Raw genomic sequence first — 13635 nt, 5'->3', positions numbered from 1 at the left:
ACAATTCCTTTTCACCCAGAAGTTGAACTCCTGCCAGAAATTTGGCTCAATGCTGACGGTGTGGCACAGCCAACCTTTAGTTACCATGGCTAAAACCGGGGGAGGGTGGGCAGGTGGTTTCTTTCACATTCAGCTAATTTGGGAAAACCCTGGCTAAATTAAATCCTTGGAGTACTTGATAGACAAGCTGAAAAGAACCAAGAGAGTAGTGAAAGTGAGCCAGATTTGTGTCAGGCAGGAGGCAAAGGAGCCCAGGCAGGAGCAAAGGATTATCTCACACAAGGAGACGCTGTGTGGCTAATGACTGTTTGTATGCACAGCAAGGGCTCCAAGCACCTCTTCCACCTGTAAAGGCACCTCAAGGTCTGTATCTCTTATAGCTGTAAAGGCACTTTCAGGCCTGCTAGGTTTTCCAGGACAGGAAGGACAATTCTTTGATGGCAAGAAGAGCAAGGGGAAAGGAATATATAAATTAAACATAAAATCAATTAGATTTTACTGAAGGTTTTGTAGCATCACCTGTTTTTCACACTGACTGCAGAAACCTACTTTTTGCATTGATAATTGGAAAACACACACTGAGAGTGACCAAAAAAGAAAGATACACTGAAATACATCTCAAAATCAATACACATCAATATCAAAATACACTTCCAGCTGAAGGAAAAGCCTGAGAAACTCAGCCTGTTCCAGCCCTGCATGGAATAACATGGTGGAGCCGTGTCTCAGCCCATCTCCTCCCCATCATGAGCAGGAGGCCCCACACCTGCGGCAGAGAGCTCTTACCTTTTGCTAATTCTGTAATGTGCCGTCTCCAAGGCTCCCGTTAGGGGGTTGGAAATGGTGGCTCGCCTCAGCTGTGAAGCGAAGCGGCACAACAGTTGAGTACAGCACCCGCTGCAGCGCCCGGCCCGGGGCAGGGGGACGGGGCAGGGGAGGCTCCAGTCTAGCTGACACACAGGGGGTGCTTTGGGTGCTTTGAAACAGTGTTAGAGGAGGTTGGGGTTTCCAAAGTCCTGTTTGCATTCTGTGGTGAGGAGAACAGTTGTCCGGACAAAGCAAACCAGCAAGCTCTGGAAGCAGCACAGTGTTGTGGCAGGTGTACAGCTGGTGCTTGGTCACTGTCCTGCATGTGGAACAGGAGTCTTACAGGTACACTGAGTCCAGGCAGCACTGTGATCCCACACAAGCCAAAGATAACCAAACTCTATCCTTAGTGCTCCTTCTGTTCCAACAGCAGCACAGAATTCCTTTGTGCTAACACAAACTACTCCTTCATCCATAGACACACTGTTTAGGAGACATTGTGCTCCTAAAATACACAGAGTGGGAACTCTCAGTTCCAGGCCTCCTTCTCCCCCTACTGTGCTCCGTTTACTTCATGCCATCCCATCTATGTTGACACTCCAATTCAGAGCCTTACACACACACCTGAACTCAATTCATGTACTGTTAGGCACTCCATCACTCACCACTGCAAAGGTTGGGGTGCAAAGCTCCAGTTTTGGAGGAGGCACAAAGGCACACCATGCCCCAAACAATCAGAAGTACTTTTCTACTGTTAAGTGAAGTAACTCAAGGCCTCTCCACACCTCCTAACAAGAGAACTCCTAATATGGGAACTCCTAGCACACTGCCTCTGCTCTCATCCCACAGACACAGACAAAAGCCAAGGCACAAGCTACAATCCCAGTGAGACTCCCCAAGCTCACTAATGAGGCTTCCTCCTGCCAGCACAGCAGAAGGCAGAGCACAGAGCAGACAGTGCTGTCTTCCCAGAGGATGGCAACATCCCGGCACTGGGAAGGAGGAGGTGACCTTTCAGTCTCCAAAACCACACCATGCAAGGGCTCAGCCAGAGGGAATACATGGAATGCTAACTGCATACAGATGCTCCTGCGTCAACCAACTACGGATCTCCAAATCTTTGCCATGAGCCAAATGCCTGACAGCAAAACAATGACTTCAGCAAGGTCAGAAGCTACAATCACACATCCACAGGTTTTCTACTCCATGAAGAAGGGATTTGGTCATAGCTCACAGGTGCAATGCAGGAGCAAAGGGACTTACTCACCTACAGACCAACAACAGGGGCTCTGATCTTCAGCCCTGCACGGCTGCCTGACAGGAGAGCAGGAGGAGATCCAAGTGCAAAGCTTGTACTTCCTGCTTACAGTTCAGAATGTTACCTCAGAGATCACAGAACAGAATCACAGAATCATTCATACTGGAAAAGACCTCTCTGATCAAGCCCAACCTGTGATCCATCACTGCCTTGGCAACTAGACCAGAGCACTAAGTGCCATGCCCAGTGGTTCCTTGAACACCTCCAGGGATGGTGACTCCACCACCTCCCTGGGCAGCCCCTTCCAATGCCTGACAGCCCTTTCAGTGAGGAAATTCTTCCTGACACCCAACACATCAGCCTTCAGGGAGCTTTAAAATCACCTTCAGGCTCCCCAGCACCCAGTGCAGTGGCCAAGGACAGCCTCACCCTCCATGTACCTGTCTAACCCAGAGCTGCTTTACCTGACAGCAGGCCAAGCCAACAGTTTGTCCTACACTGAATGCACTTAGCCCCATCCATGTGCTCTTTGCCTTGGACACACTTGTTCCCTCAGACAGCTGAGCTGCCCTGGATTATTCTGCACTCTGAAACAAAAACCTGGAGATCCAGTGTCTAAAACCTTGAGGATCCAGTGTCTGAAACAGGGTTGTAAGCCAGCACTGCCAATAACAAGGTGAGTACCACTAAGTCCTGCCCTCTCAAAGTTCTTCCATCTGCTGGCAACTGGCAAGCCAGGGAGCCAGCAGTCAGTTTTATACCAAAGAGAGAATACAGCCATTCTTTCCTGTCTCTCCAATCAGGTGGCATTCCAGGCCCAGAGGAATGGCTGCTGTCCTTAGGCAGCACTCTTCAGAGAATCAACGAGGTTAGGGAAGACCTCTGAGATCAAGTCCAACCGTTAACCTGTCACTGCTGGAACCCCTAAACCATATCCTCCACAGTTAAAAAGAAACAAATCCCACAAAATCAAACAAAACCCAGGAATACCAAGGCACCCTAGTGCAGTATATTTGTTTTCTATTCAGAACATTGTCCTCATCAGCTGACCCAGTGTGTGCCGGAACTGTGTCTGCTGGAGGAGCCTGACAGTCCTGCCCTGCTGTCACCTGGCTCTATCCACACACAATTCCCAACTTTCCTCCTTCCAAGAGTGTCACCAAGAGCTAAAAAGTGAGGAAAGCCACGTGTGACCACACTGCACACAGCCCTGCACTCCAGAGGAGACAATCACACACACACACGGGAAGTGCAGGTGGGAGTTAGGATTCCAGAGGCATTTGGAAGGGATTTACCCTTGGCTTTGCCAGTTCTTTCACTGTCTCGATCTCTTCGTCAGAGATGATGTCAAGGAAGCGAACAATCCTGGGCTTGTCCCACTCATCCTCTTGCTTCACAGGGCCCAGGATGTACCTGGGATTCCTGTTCCCATCATAGTAGCGGCAGAAGAGCCTCTTCTGTCTTCGAGGAGTCTGGAAGGGAGTCAGAGGAGGAGAGTCAGTGACCTTCCACGTGGCATTAATCCCTCAGAAACAGCATATGTCCTGAGAACAAGGCACAGAAACAACTCCCTTTTCCCTACCTTAATGTGCTGTTACAACCTTAATGTTGTTATGGGTTAGAGATGCTTTAAATTGGGGAAATTAATACTCTCAGCACATCAATGATGCTGTGTGTATAACCACTATTGCTTTACACAGCCACATTAAACTAATTTTATCACTAAAACCACACTTATTTAATTCTGGATGTAACTCCAGACTTCCAGCATCCGCATCCAATTAATTCCACTGCTGTAGCACATCCAGCTCAGCACTGCCTGGGGCAGGACTGCTTTTTGTCTACTGGACAGACCGAAACAGGGAAGAAATCCAACACACACTGATCCTCACTCATCCAGCTGCTCTAACAACCTCCTTGCTTCCACACCACACACAAATTCCTGACATGGTTGGGTACAGTTGGTTGCAAACAGTTGAGAACAGTCTACTCCACTTTACCATTTTGAGCCCCTCCCCACGGCACAGCATTTCGTACTTCCTTCTCTCGGGCAGGTAATCCTTTTTCTTAACCTCAGTTTCCTTCTCCTGCTGCTCCTCTGCATCTGGGCTGGATTTGTTGGTTTCTTTTTCTTTAGCCATGATGTATTCAAAATACTTCATGTTCCCGTTTGCTCTTTGATGTTCAGGATCTATTGACAAGGAAACAGACTAGGCTCACTGGTGAGTTTCCAGCTGGTGAGGAATTAGCCAGAAGTGGCTATTTACAGAGAGGAAAAGAAAACAGATGCACACTAACTGCTTCTCAGCCCTCACTGCACACAGGGGTCCCTGCACTAAGGAAAAGGGTTTGACCATTCCAGCCAGAGAGGGAGAGACTGGGACAGCACGACTGGCTGCAAACCTGAACAACTCCCTGCTGGGATTGAAGATTTCTGGTGACAAAGCTCCTAATAATCATCGAACTTACAGAATTAGCCTCAGTTCTTATGGTAGGTTTAGTTCTGAGCTTCCCAGGGCATCCTTTCCACAGTCCATCAGCAGAGTATTTACAGAAGCATAAATACTTCTCATGTTTCACAAGACAAAATCTTATCTTAGTGTCTCGTGTTCTGTATTTCCTATTTTCCCAAGCTTTTCATGCTTCATTTGCATTTAAATCATCTGCAGAGATTTTGGCACCATCGAGTTAGTTTCATTTTCACTAACTTTGTTCTTGTGCCTGTGCCTAAAGGTAAATAATTTCAACCCAGGGGAGTAAAAGTGAGATTTACATAAGAAATTAGGAAGAAATTTAGATTAGATTTTAGGAAAAAGTTTTCCCTGTGAGGGTAAAGCTGCAGAGGGACTCTTGGTTAGGAGCTGCAGTGACAGGGCCAGGGGCAATGGGGAGAAATTGAATGAGGGAAATTCAGATTAGATGAGTGGAAGAGATTTTTTGCTGTGAGGGTGGTGAGACACTGGCACAGGATGCCCAGGGAGGCTGTGGCTGCCCCAACCCTGGCAGTGTTCAAAGCCAGGTTGGCTAATGCCTTGAGCAACCTGTTCTGGTGGGAGGTGTCCCTGCCCAGGGCAGGGGGTTGGCACTGGATGATCTCTAAGCTCCAGTCCAACCTCTTAACATATTATGAAATGTAGGGAGAGAACCAAACTTTAGGCAGTAATGACTAAGGCAGGTGAGGGGTTACAAGCCAACAGTGCTGGGAGCCAGAAAATCATTCAATAGGAAGGAGCAATCCTTAACCACAACTTCCTGACATGGGAGTTGAGACTGTTAAGAGTAAAAATCCATTTTAAAATGGATATACAAGTCAGAATGCAGGCAAGATCACATTCCCCAGGACAAGTCCATAGGCAGCAGCTCCCCAGACAGAGCTGGAACTCTCCCCCATACCCAGTTCCAGGAGGCGCCTGGTGAGTGCCATGGCCTTGCCCAGGTCTCCCTGCTGATACACAGCATAGCTCAGGTAGTCCAGGATGTAGACTTTATCTGCAGAGGACACTTCTCCCTCATCCAGCTGCTTCAGGGCTTGTTCCATCCAGAGCTCTGTGTGGTAGTAGTCAGCTTCTGTGTAGGCAATCTTGCCCAGCTCAAAGCAATCTTCAGCTGTGAGAAAGGATTTGTGCTTCACACCTGTATGGAAAGCAGAGCAAACAATGTACAAAGGATTCCAGAGCAGGCCTGGGAGTGACAGTCAGTCACTACTCACTCCTCACAGCATTATTTCTGTCCTCAGCAGCTCCTTTCTGTGGTAGCTGCTGGTTGAAGACTCAGTTGAAGTCTAAAGCCTGTAAACCCTTGGCAAACACTCAAGCACTCAGATGCATTTCCCAGTGCCAGCAGACCAGCAACAAGCTAAATATCTTTACCATTAGGGAAAAATAACATAAAACAAATTTTCTTCTTTCTAAACCCAAACCACCTGGAGCAAGAGCAATAGTAAAGCCAAATATGAAGCCTCAGAAATCTGTTTTCAAAGTCATTTTTGCTTTCAAAACACTCCTGAGGCACAACTTGTTAGTGACAGCTTGGTGGGGGGAGGAAGAGGAGGAAAACATCAGGCAGTGAATTCCCAGCTGCCCAGGATTTTTTGAAGTCAGTCATTTATAGAAACATTTTAAGTGACCTCTGGAAGATTAAAGCACTAGGAAGCAAATGACAGATTTCTATTTTTGCCCCTGGAAATACAGGCCCAATGGAAAAGCAGATTTAACCTTGTAAGGAGGAAACAGGACCTGCCAGTTTTACAGCTACAGTTACACTCCTGATTATATCTTAATACACTCTGAATTCCTAATAGCAGCTCTGCAGAGCTCAAACAGAGGAGCTGTTCTGCTGGAGACAAGAGGTCTAATAGCTGGAGTGACATTCCATGAAATCCCACAGAACTTTGTTCCAGCTCCCTTACTAAACACCTTGTGCTCCATGCAGTTTTCTGAGCCTGAAGCTGCAAACTCTCAAAGAACATAAAGATTAGGCAATTTAGGCCTACAGGGAAGCTGCAGAGGGACTCTGTGTTAGGAACTGAAGGGACAGAACAAGGAGCAATGGGGAGAAATTGAAAGAGGGAAATTCAGATTAAATATCAGGAAGAAGTTTTCCCTGTGAGGATGGTGAGACACTGGCACAGGTTGCCCAGGGAGGCTGTGGCTGCACCAACCCTGGCAGTGTTCCAAGCCAGGTTGGATGAAGCTTTGAGCAACCTGTTCTGGTGGGAGGTGTCCCTGCCCAGGGCAGGGGGTTGGCACTGGATGACCTTTAAGGTCCATTCCAAACCCCTTAACAATCTATGAATCTATATGAGAGTTGAGATTCTGACCCAAACTGGCCCAACAGGAGTTTCCTGGGAAGGAAGCCATGGAGCACAAACAAGTGACAGCTCCAGTTGCCCTCTGGAGCTCTCCAGAGTTTAACCTATTCTCTTTTCTACCCCAGAACTTCCAGGTTCTGCCATCACACTTCATTACACACAGTCTGCACAGCTCAATGCTTCAAAAGAGGCAAAAACTCCATCTTGTACGTTTGTGCTGTTTGAACAAAACAGGAATGAGCTGTTTGTTGTGTTAGAAGGAATCTGGAGGTCTCTGAGATGGTCCTGAAGAAAATCCAAAAGCAAAGTTATACATCAGAACATGTAAAGCCAATTACCCCTAATTTTATTAGGCATCTGACCACAGTGAGCACTTGCAAAAACACAGATGGATTCACAGAGCTGATTTCATGCCAGCTGGCACAGGACTGTGTTTAGACAAAAGAAACAAGGAAGAATCAGCAGAGAAAAAGTTTTCTGACAATAAAGAAGTGTCTTCTGCACATCAACCTATTAAAGATCAGCAATGCCACAGAGCTCAAGTCTTTTGTGTGCTCTGCCTTCTGCTTTTCAGTTAGACACTCTGGGAAGTTTAAACTCAAAGAAACTTCAGTCACTCCCAGTCTGAAAGGTCCATCTTTTATCCCTGCGAGGGAAAGGGATGATACAGAATACAACAGGTTTGCTCACATGCACATGCATTCAGCTGTGCAATAACAGCAGTGCAAGGCAAGGCAAACCCTCACCCAGGCAAGGTTGGACTGCTGGTGCTTTCTTACTAAAAACCAGTAACACTAAATTACCATAACCAGAAGATGCAGGTTTCAACTAAGAACAACTTTTTTCATCAAGTATTAGCCAGCTCAAGCCTTTTCCTGTGGTTACCTTCAGGCTGAGCAGCTAAACAAGATGGAACAGAGTAACTGATTTGTGATCAGGATGGTCAGTAGTAATAGTTGACAATGTGTGTGCTGGAAATGCCATCCCTGGCTCCTACCTGGCAGGTTCCCTCTGGAGAGGGTGTCTGTGTCCAGATTGTAGGTGTCCTGCAGCCTCAGAAGGGCTTTGGCTGCACCAGTCTGGTCCTCATCGTTGGGGAAAAACTGCCTCTGGATAGTCATGTTGGAGATAAAGCCTGGAAAGACAGGGAAACACTTGGTCACCTTTATCCTGGATATTCTCTAACTCTATGCATGAAAATTCCCTGCTCCAGGGAAAACTAACACTTCAGGAGAGGCCTAAAAACTAAGGAAGAGCTTTGAGCCCTGCAGAGCACCAACATACACCTTAAGTTTGGACACTTAAGCACCTTAAGTCCTGTCCCCAAGGACAGGGGCACCAAAAGCCTTTTCCTTTAGGAACAAAGAAACACTGAGGAGAGGAAAAATCCAAACAGTGCTAAGAATAGGAGTGTGAAGATTAAGCCTGGGCAATAAGGAGATGAAAACCAAATGTAGGCAATGAAATACTGTGAACCTAAGTGCTTTCTGGGGACTTGGGTGTTAATGGATTCACTTGGCAGCTGAGAATTGCTCAGATCACACAGCTCTGAGTTGAGCTCATGGCACATGCTGAACAGTTAGCATCTGGCGTTTTGTTTTAAAGAAAGCAAAGGAACAGTCAAAAAGGAACACTTGGGGCTTTCTGAAGCAGCCTGAGGGTGGTGGCGATTGAACACAGCACAAGGAGGGTCTATAAAGGCAAGAAAATACCTTCTCAAGGAACTGTTCCTCTTTAGCCCCAAGCTGCAGAGGCACAAGCAGCTTTACAGTGTTAACTAAGAGCAGTGCCAACATGATGTTTAGGTTCATCTAATATCCACCAGCACAAAACTGAGCAGCATAACCAGAACTAGACCAGTGTGCAACACTCAGCTGCAAAATCATCCAAAATATAATGAAGTGGCCAAATGTGTGATTTTTTTTTGCCACACTCTACTAGTCCTTTCTCACTGTTCACAACCATTAGTTCATGGAATGATATTCCTGCTTTAAAAAACCCAATATCTTTTTCTTCCCATGCTTCCTTTCTTGTACTACACTACAATTCCCTTCCCCCACTATTTGCCTTTTTCCTGGCAATTTTCTTATACTAAAAAGTTCACTTTCTTTTTTCCTCCTCCTCATTCAGAAGGGCTTAAGACACATTGGTCTACGGTTTTGGCTGGCAGGGGCAGAGCCTTTTCAGTTGGCATATTCAGTCCCTTACACAGCAACAGGGAAGCTGAGTGTGCTGAATCCTTGTCAGAGACTAATCCTGGAGCTTTCTGAAAGCTCTGCCTCCTAGTAATTTACTATAATCCTACACTTGGTATTAGTTAGCTGTTGAGACAGAGTCTCATAGGTCACATGGAGCCATCTTTTGTGCTACCTGTCTTTCACAGTCAACTATTTTAAGGCCTGTTTCTTGCTGAAGAGCTTCCACTCTTCTACTCTTGCTGAAGAAAAGAGGCAGCAAAGTGTTTACTACTCTAATTCAGATTAGCTTCACAATGCTCAGTCCCAAAAGCAAACTTATGCATCTTATTCAGCCCCTGACATGTGAAAAACACAGTCAGTGACTGCACCTGGCATGTGGTGCTGGTTTTTACTTACCATCTGACATGTCCTTGAGGACCAGACTCTCCAGCTCACCCCACTCTGTGTTGAGCCTTTTCATCAGCTTGAATGCATTTACAGGATGGCCCAAGAAGCCTTCTGGGTCCTTGGTGGCTGTAGCTGTAAGCTGATCCAATTTCTCTGCCCACCTGTAAACAAAGTACAGTCACTCAAGTCCTGCAGAAGGCAGCCAGTGTGCTAGAGAACTGATTTCAAGCTCCTCAAGTGTCTTCACCAAGAAAAACCCACCAAAAATTGCAAGCTTCTACATTCTCTATATATAGAAGGAACAAAAAGGGCTATTTTTTATTCCTTTTTCTTTTTTTTTCAATCTTCTTCCTCAGCTGCAGACCAAACCTTGTGTTGATCCTGCAGCCTTTGCTGAACCCTGAAGGAACTCCTTCCTACAAGCCCCAAAGGAGTGAGCCAGCACTTCTAGTATGAGCTGACTAATCAGAACCAAAGCTGTACCCCTATTTTCAACTCTTTATTTTTAAAAAAAAAAGGGCATTTAAATGTTCTTTTTCCCCCCTAAAGTTTACCAAAAGGTATTTCAATGCTTGTCTCAAATTATTTTAGATTTAGACACTTCCAGCTGTGCTAAGCTCTTTCTCTCCCACCACAAAGGTCCTTTTCATGCTCAAAGCTTGTGTTGAAAACCACATAGTTTCACACTCCCAGATCAAACTTCTGGTGCTGCAGCTCCAACTCCACAAACCTCTCTAACACTGTACAGATTTAGAACATGAAGACAACACCCTGAAATCGGCATAAATTCATGTTAAAACCACACCCCACAGAGAACACCAAACTCCAACATAAAGCAAGTACAAACTCTGTAGCCTGGAGGGAACTCTGCATGAGCTGATGTTCAGCTTGTCCCAGCACCTGGAGTGCCTGAGTTACACCTGAAGGCTTCACCAGGGAGATGTCTGCAGCTGCTAAAGGTACCTCTGTTTGTATTTGCTCTTCCCACACTGTCTCTAGCTGTTTTCCTACACTCTGACAGACTCTGTGTGTGGGTTCTTCCAGCAGCAACACCAGTGAAGGGGCTCCCTCCAAAGCCAAGTGCTGCTGAAAATCATAGTTATAGTATGCTAAGGGGTTGGACTGGAGCTTAGAGATCATCCAGTGCCAACCCCCTGCCCTGGGCAGGGACACCTCCTACCAGAACAGGTTGCTCAAGGCTTTAGCCAACCTGGCTCTGAACACTGCCAGGGTTGGGGCAGCCACAGCCTCCCTGGGCAATCTGCCAGCCAATAACCACCCTCACAGCAAAAAATCTCTTCCTCTCATCTAATCTGAATTTCCCTCTTTCAATTTCTCCCCATTGCTCCTTGCCCTGTCACTGCAGCTCCTAACCAAGAGTCCCTCTGCAGCTTCCCTGGGGCCCCTTCAGATCCCAGAAGGTGCTCTGAGGTCTCCACACAACCTTCTCTTCTCCAAAGAACGAACTCCAGCTCATAGCAAAACAAAGACTGAAGAAATCAACTGCATTCATGTTGCACAGAATCAAACCCTTCATGCACTTCCCTCTGCACAACTGTTAGAACTAAGGAGAGGCTGAAACTCTCCACACTCTGAGCTGCAACACAGGGCTGAGATTTCCTTCAAGTAGTCTGTGTCTATAAAAGCCTCTGCCAGGAGGCCTGAGCCATCCTTCGCATTCCCAACTGAGTTTGAGTCCACACTAGCTCCCAAGATCCTTCAGCCAAAGGACAGAGCCCAAACCACACTGATATTTCTTCCAGGTCCTTCTCTCTCTCTCTCTGTGACAGCTATTTAAGCTCTTCTGACCTGACAGCAAGCACCTCTGACATAATAAACACAGAGCAGCAACACTTAGGCTATAAGCTGTATTTAAACCTTTCAGATGTCCAGCTGGCACACTCACACCTTCATTTGGAGCTGTAAGGAATATACTTGCAACATTCCAAACCTGTCAGCAATTCCAACTGTATTTTCAGTGATAAGTATACAGTGTAACAGCAGTATCTTCCTGGATGGTACAATACCAGAGAGTAATAACCAAGGCTGAAATGAAATCCATCTATCTTCAACTGTTTCAACATCCTTATGATAGATTTATACTCATTTTTGAAAGGAAAACCATCCTGTTCAGTGATAAAGTATGTTAACTGTGATCAAATCTGACACACTGGGCTCTGCTCCTCACACCTATAGAGCTGAGCAACACAGTAATGGCAATGGTTGGGTCTCTTACTATTGCTGAAAGCAGGAAAGGTTTATTTTGCTTTATTTTACATTTCACTCTAAACAGACTTGCCTGTGCGAAGAGTCTGTGCTCTTGCAGGGGGTTATCACCATTCAGTGGTTAGAGGCTCATATGGCCACACCAACACTTGTTGGTGCTGTTACATCTGATGTATTTCACAGTCCTTGTGCTAGTTGTTTGGAGACTTCTTGGGTTTTAGTCTCCACTAAGCAAATTGCCATTCAAGGAACTCCATCCCTTGGGAATTGTGTGCCAGCAGCAGGCCCAGAGTGACAGTGCTGTAGAAAGTGGCTTGATTAGACTTCACCATTCAGAATTCACACAACGCCAGCCGATGGCTCCGGGACAGCTCAGGACACAAACCCAGCAAAACCTGCTAGTCTAAGCTTTGCCTCAGAGGCAAAATTCCACACATTTAATCAGCCTTGGGAAGCACTTTTTTGCATAAGAGTGGACTCAGATTGTTAACCATTAGCATTAGGAAACAAAGTGCTTACTTTTTGATCTGTTCCAGCTTGCTTTCCTCTGCCTTGATGTAATCCTTCAGTGACACCACCAGATCTTTCTCTGTGTTAATTAAGTCGGTCATATGACCTAGAAAACAAGTGAGTTTGGTGAGTCAAGAAGAAACAGAAATCCCTGATAAATAAAGAGATTCTTCCCCTTTTCTCCCTTCTACAACTCTTCCTTCCCTAAAGCCCTTCTGCATTGGCTTAATTAACCCCTAAGGAGCATTTAAAGCAGGGTTTCTTGCCTTGTGATTTTTTGCAGGAGAAAATCTGCTGGACCAAGCTTGTTGCCATGGAAATTGATGGAATATCACATATTTATTATTAGAACTAATTTAGTATTCATTTGGAAAAGGAAGTAGGTTTCCACAGAGTAATCTTTCATCCAAGCATACATAATGTAAAGCAAATAAAGAGAAAGCTACAGAAATACACAGAGCCTTTATGTCTGATACATAATACTGATCCAGTGCTTTGTTTTTGAGTTTACTTCCAGTGGGTCCTTGTTATTAATTAATAATTGCTTCATTTCCTGCAACCTGAGCTGGTCCAGCATGAAGGGGTACAGTCCCCACCTCCAGCTGTGCCCCAGGCCATCACAACCCAAGGGTGAGGACTACATCACTGTAACCCTTGGCAGCTGTTCTCTTGGTTCTACAGATGTGCAACAGCTCACAGCAAAACTCTGTTTAAATTCCAACACCTGGAAGAATAAATAATGAACACAAAGCCTAACCTGGGTCATTAGACTGACTTCAAGCATGTTTCTCCCAAAAGAAAAGTCAATAAAGTCATAAGTAGGAAGTGGGATTAGTTCTGTACCAATTAAAGCCTGAAGTGATTAACACATCATTGCAGAATCGGTACTAGGAGCAACCAAGAGACTCTATGTGCAGCACATAGACTCAAGCATGTCTCACCAATGGAGGTGAAGAAGTCCGTGTGGGCCCAGGAGAAAGGCAGCAGAACTCCAAGGGCAACAGCACACCAAACCTTGTGGAACTCCATAGCTCAGTGCTGTTACCTCACCACGGACCTGGTAAAGAAACATGAGGCAGGTAAATATCCTCTGTTCACCAGAGAGTTCAATCTGCCTTCCAGAGAGATAGCTCAGTCTCTTGGGGCTGCTCGTGAAGCAGCAGAATCCTGCCAGGCTTGAGCAACTCTCACAGAGGACTGATGCACTTCTGACTTTCCTATACTTGTGACTCAGTGTGGTAAGAGAAGAGAGAATAGCTCAGACTTCATCACCAGCACTCTCCTTTCTGACATAGTTTCATAGATTGTTAAGGGGTTGGAATGGACCTCAGGGATCACCCAGTGCCAACCCCCTGCCCTGGGCAGGGACACCTCCCACCAGAACAGGTTGCTCAAGGCTTTAGCCAACCTGGCTTTGAACACTGCCAGGGCTGGGGCAG

General features: G+C 46.1%; 1 protein-coding gene across 3 annotated transcripts in view; it reads right to left on the bottom strand.

Annotated features, from left to right (window-relative positions):
• P4HA1 (prolyl 4-hydroxylase, alpha polypeptide I) overlaps positions 1 to 13241 on the bottom strand; it is a 24644-nt gene extending 11403 nt beyond the window's left edge. For 2 of the 3 annotated variants that reach the window (XM_009078323.1, XM_009078325.1), the window contains exons 1-7: positions 13138 to 13241; positions 12206 to 12302; positions 9470 to 9621; positions 7873 to 8010; positions 5459 to 5698; positions 4066 to 4256; positions 3361 to 3537 (exon numbers count right to left, since the gene is read on the bottom strand). In XM_009078323.1, the coding sequence (XP_009076571.1) occupies positions 3361 to 3537; positions 4066 to 4256; positions 5459 to 5698; positions 7873 to 8010; positions 9470 to 9621; positions 12206 to 12302; positions 13138 to 13225 (1083 nt within the window). In that variant the 5' untranslated portion in view covers positions 13226 to 13241. Of the gene's footprint in view, positions 1 to 786; positions 858 to 3360; positions 3538 to 4065; positions 4257 to 5458; positions 5699 to 7872; positions 8011 to 9469; positions 9622 to 12205; positions 12303 to 13137 lie in introns of all 3 variants that reach the window. The other variant, XM_009078324.1, reaches the window with a different exon arrangement.
• Between the last annotated feature and the right edge of the window lie 394 nt (positions 13242 to 13635).

This window comes from Acanthisitta chloris, unplaced genomic scaffold (genome assembly GCF_000695815.1).
Source record: "Acanthisitta chloris isolate BGI_N310 unplaced genomic scaffold, ASM69581v1 scaffold6247, whole genome shotgun sequence".
Lineage (NCBI taxonomy): Eukaryota > Metazoa > Chordata > Aves > Passeriformes > Acanthisittidae > Acanthisitta > Acanthisitta chloris.
This window is presented reverse-complemented; position numbering and strand designations above follow the sequence as displayed.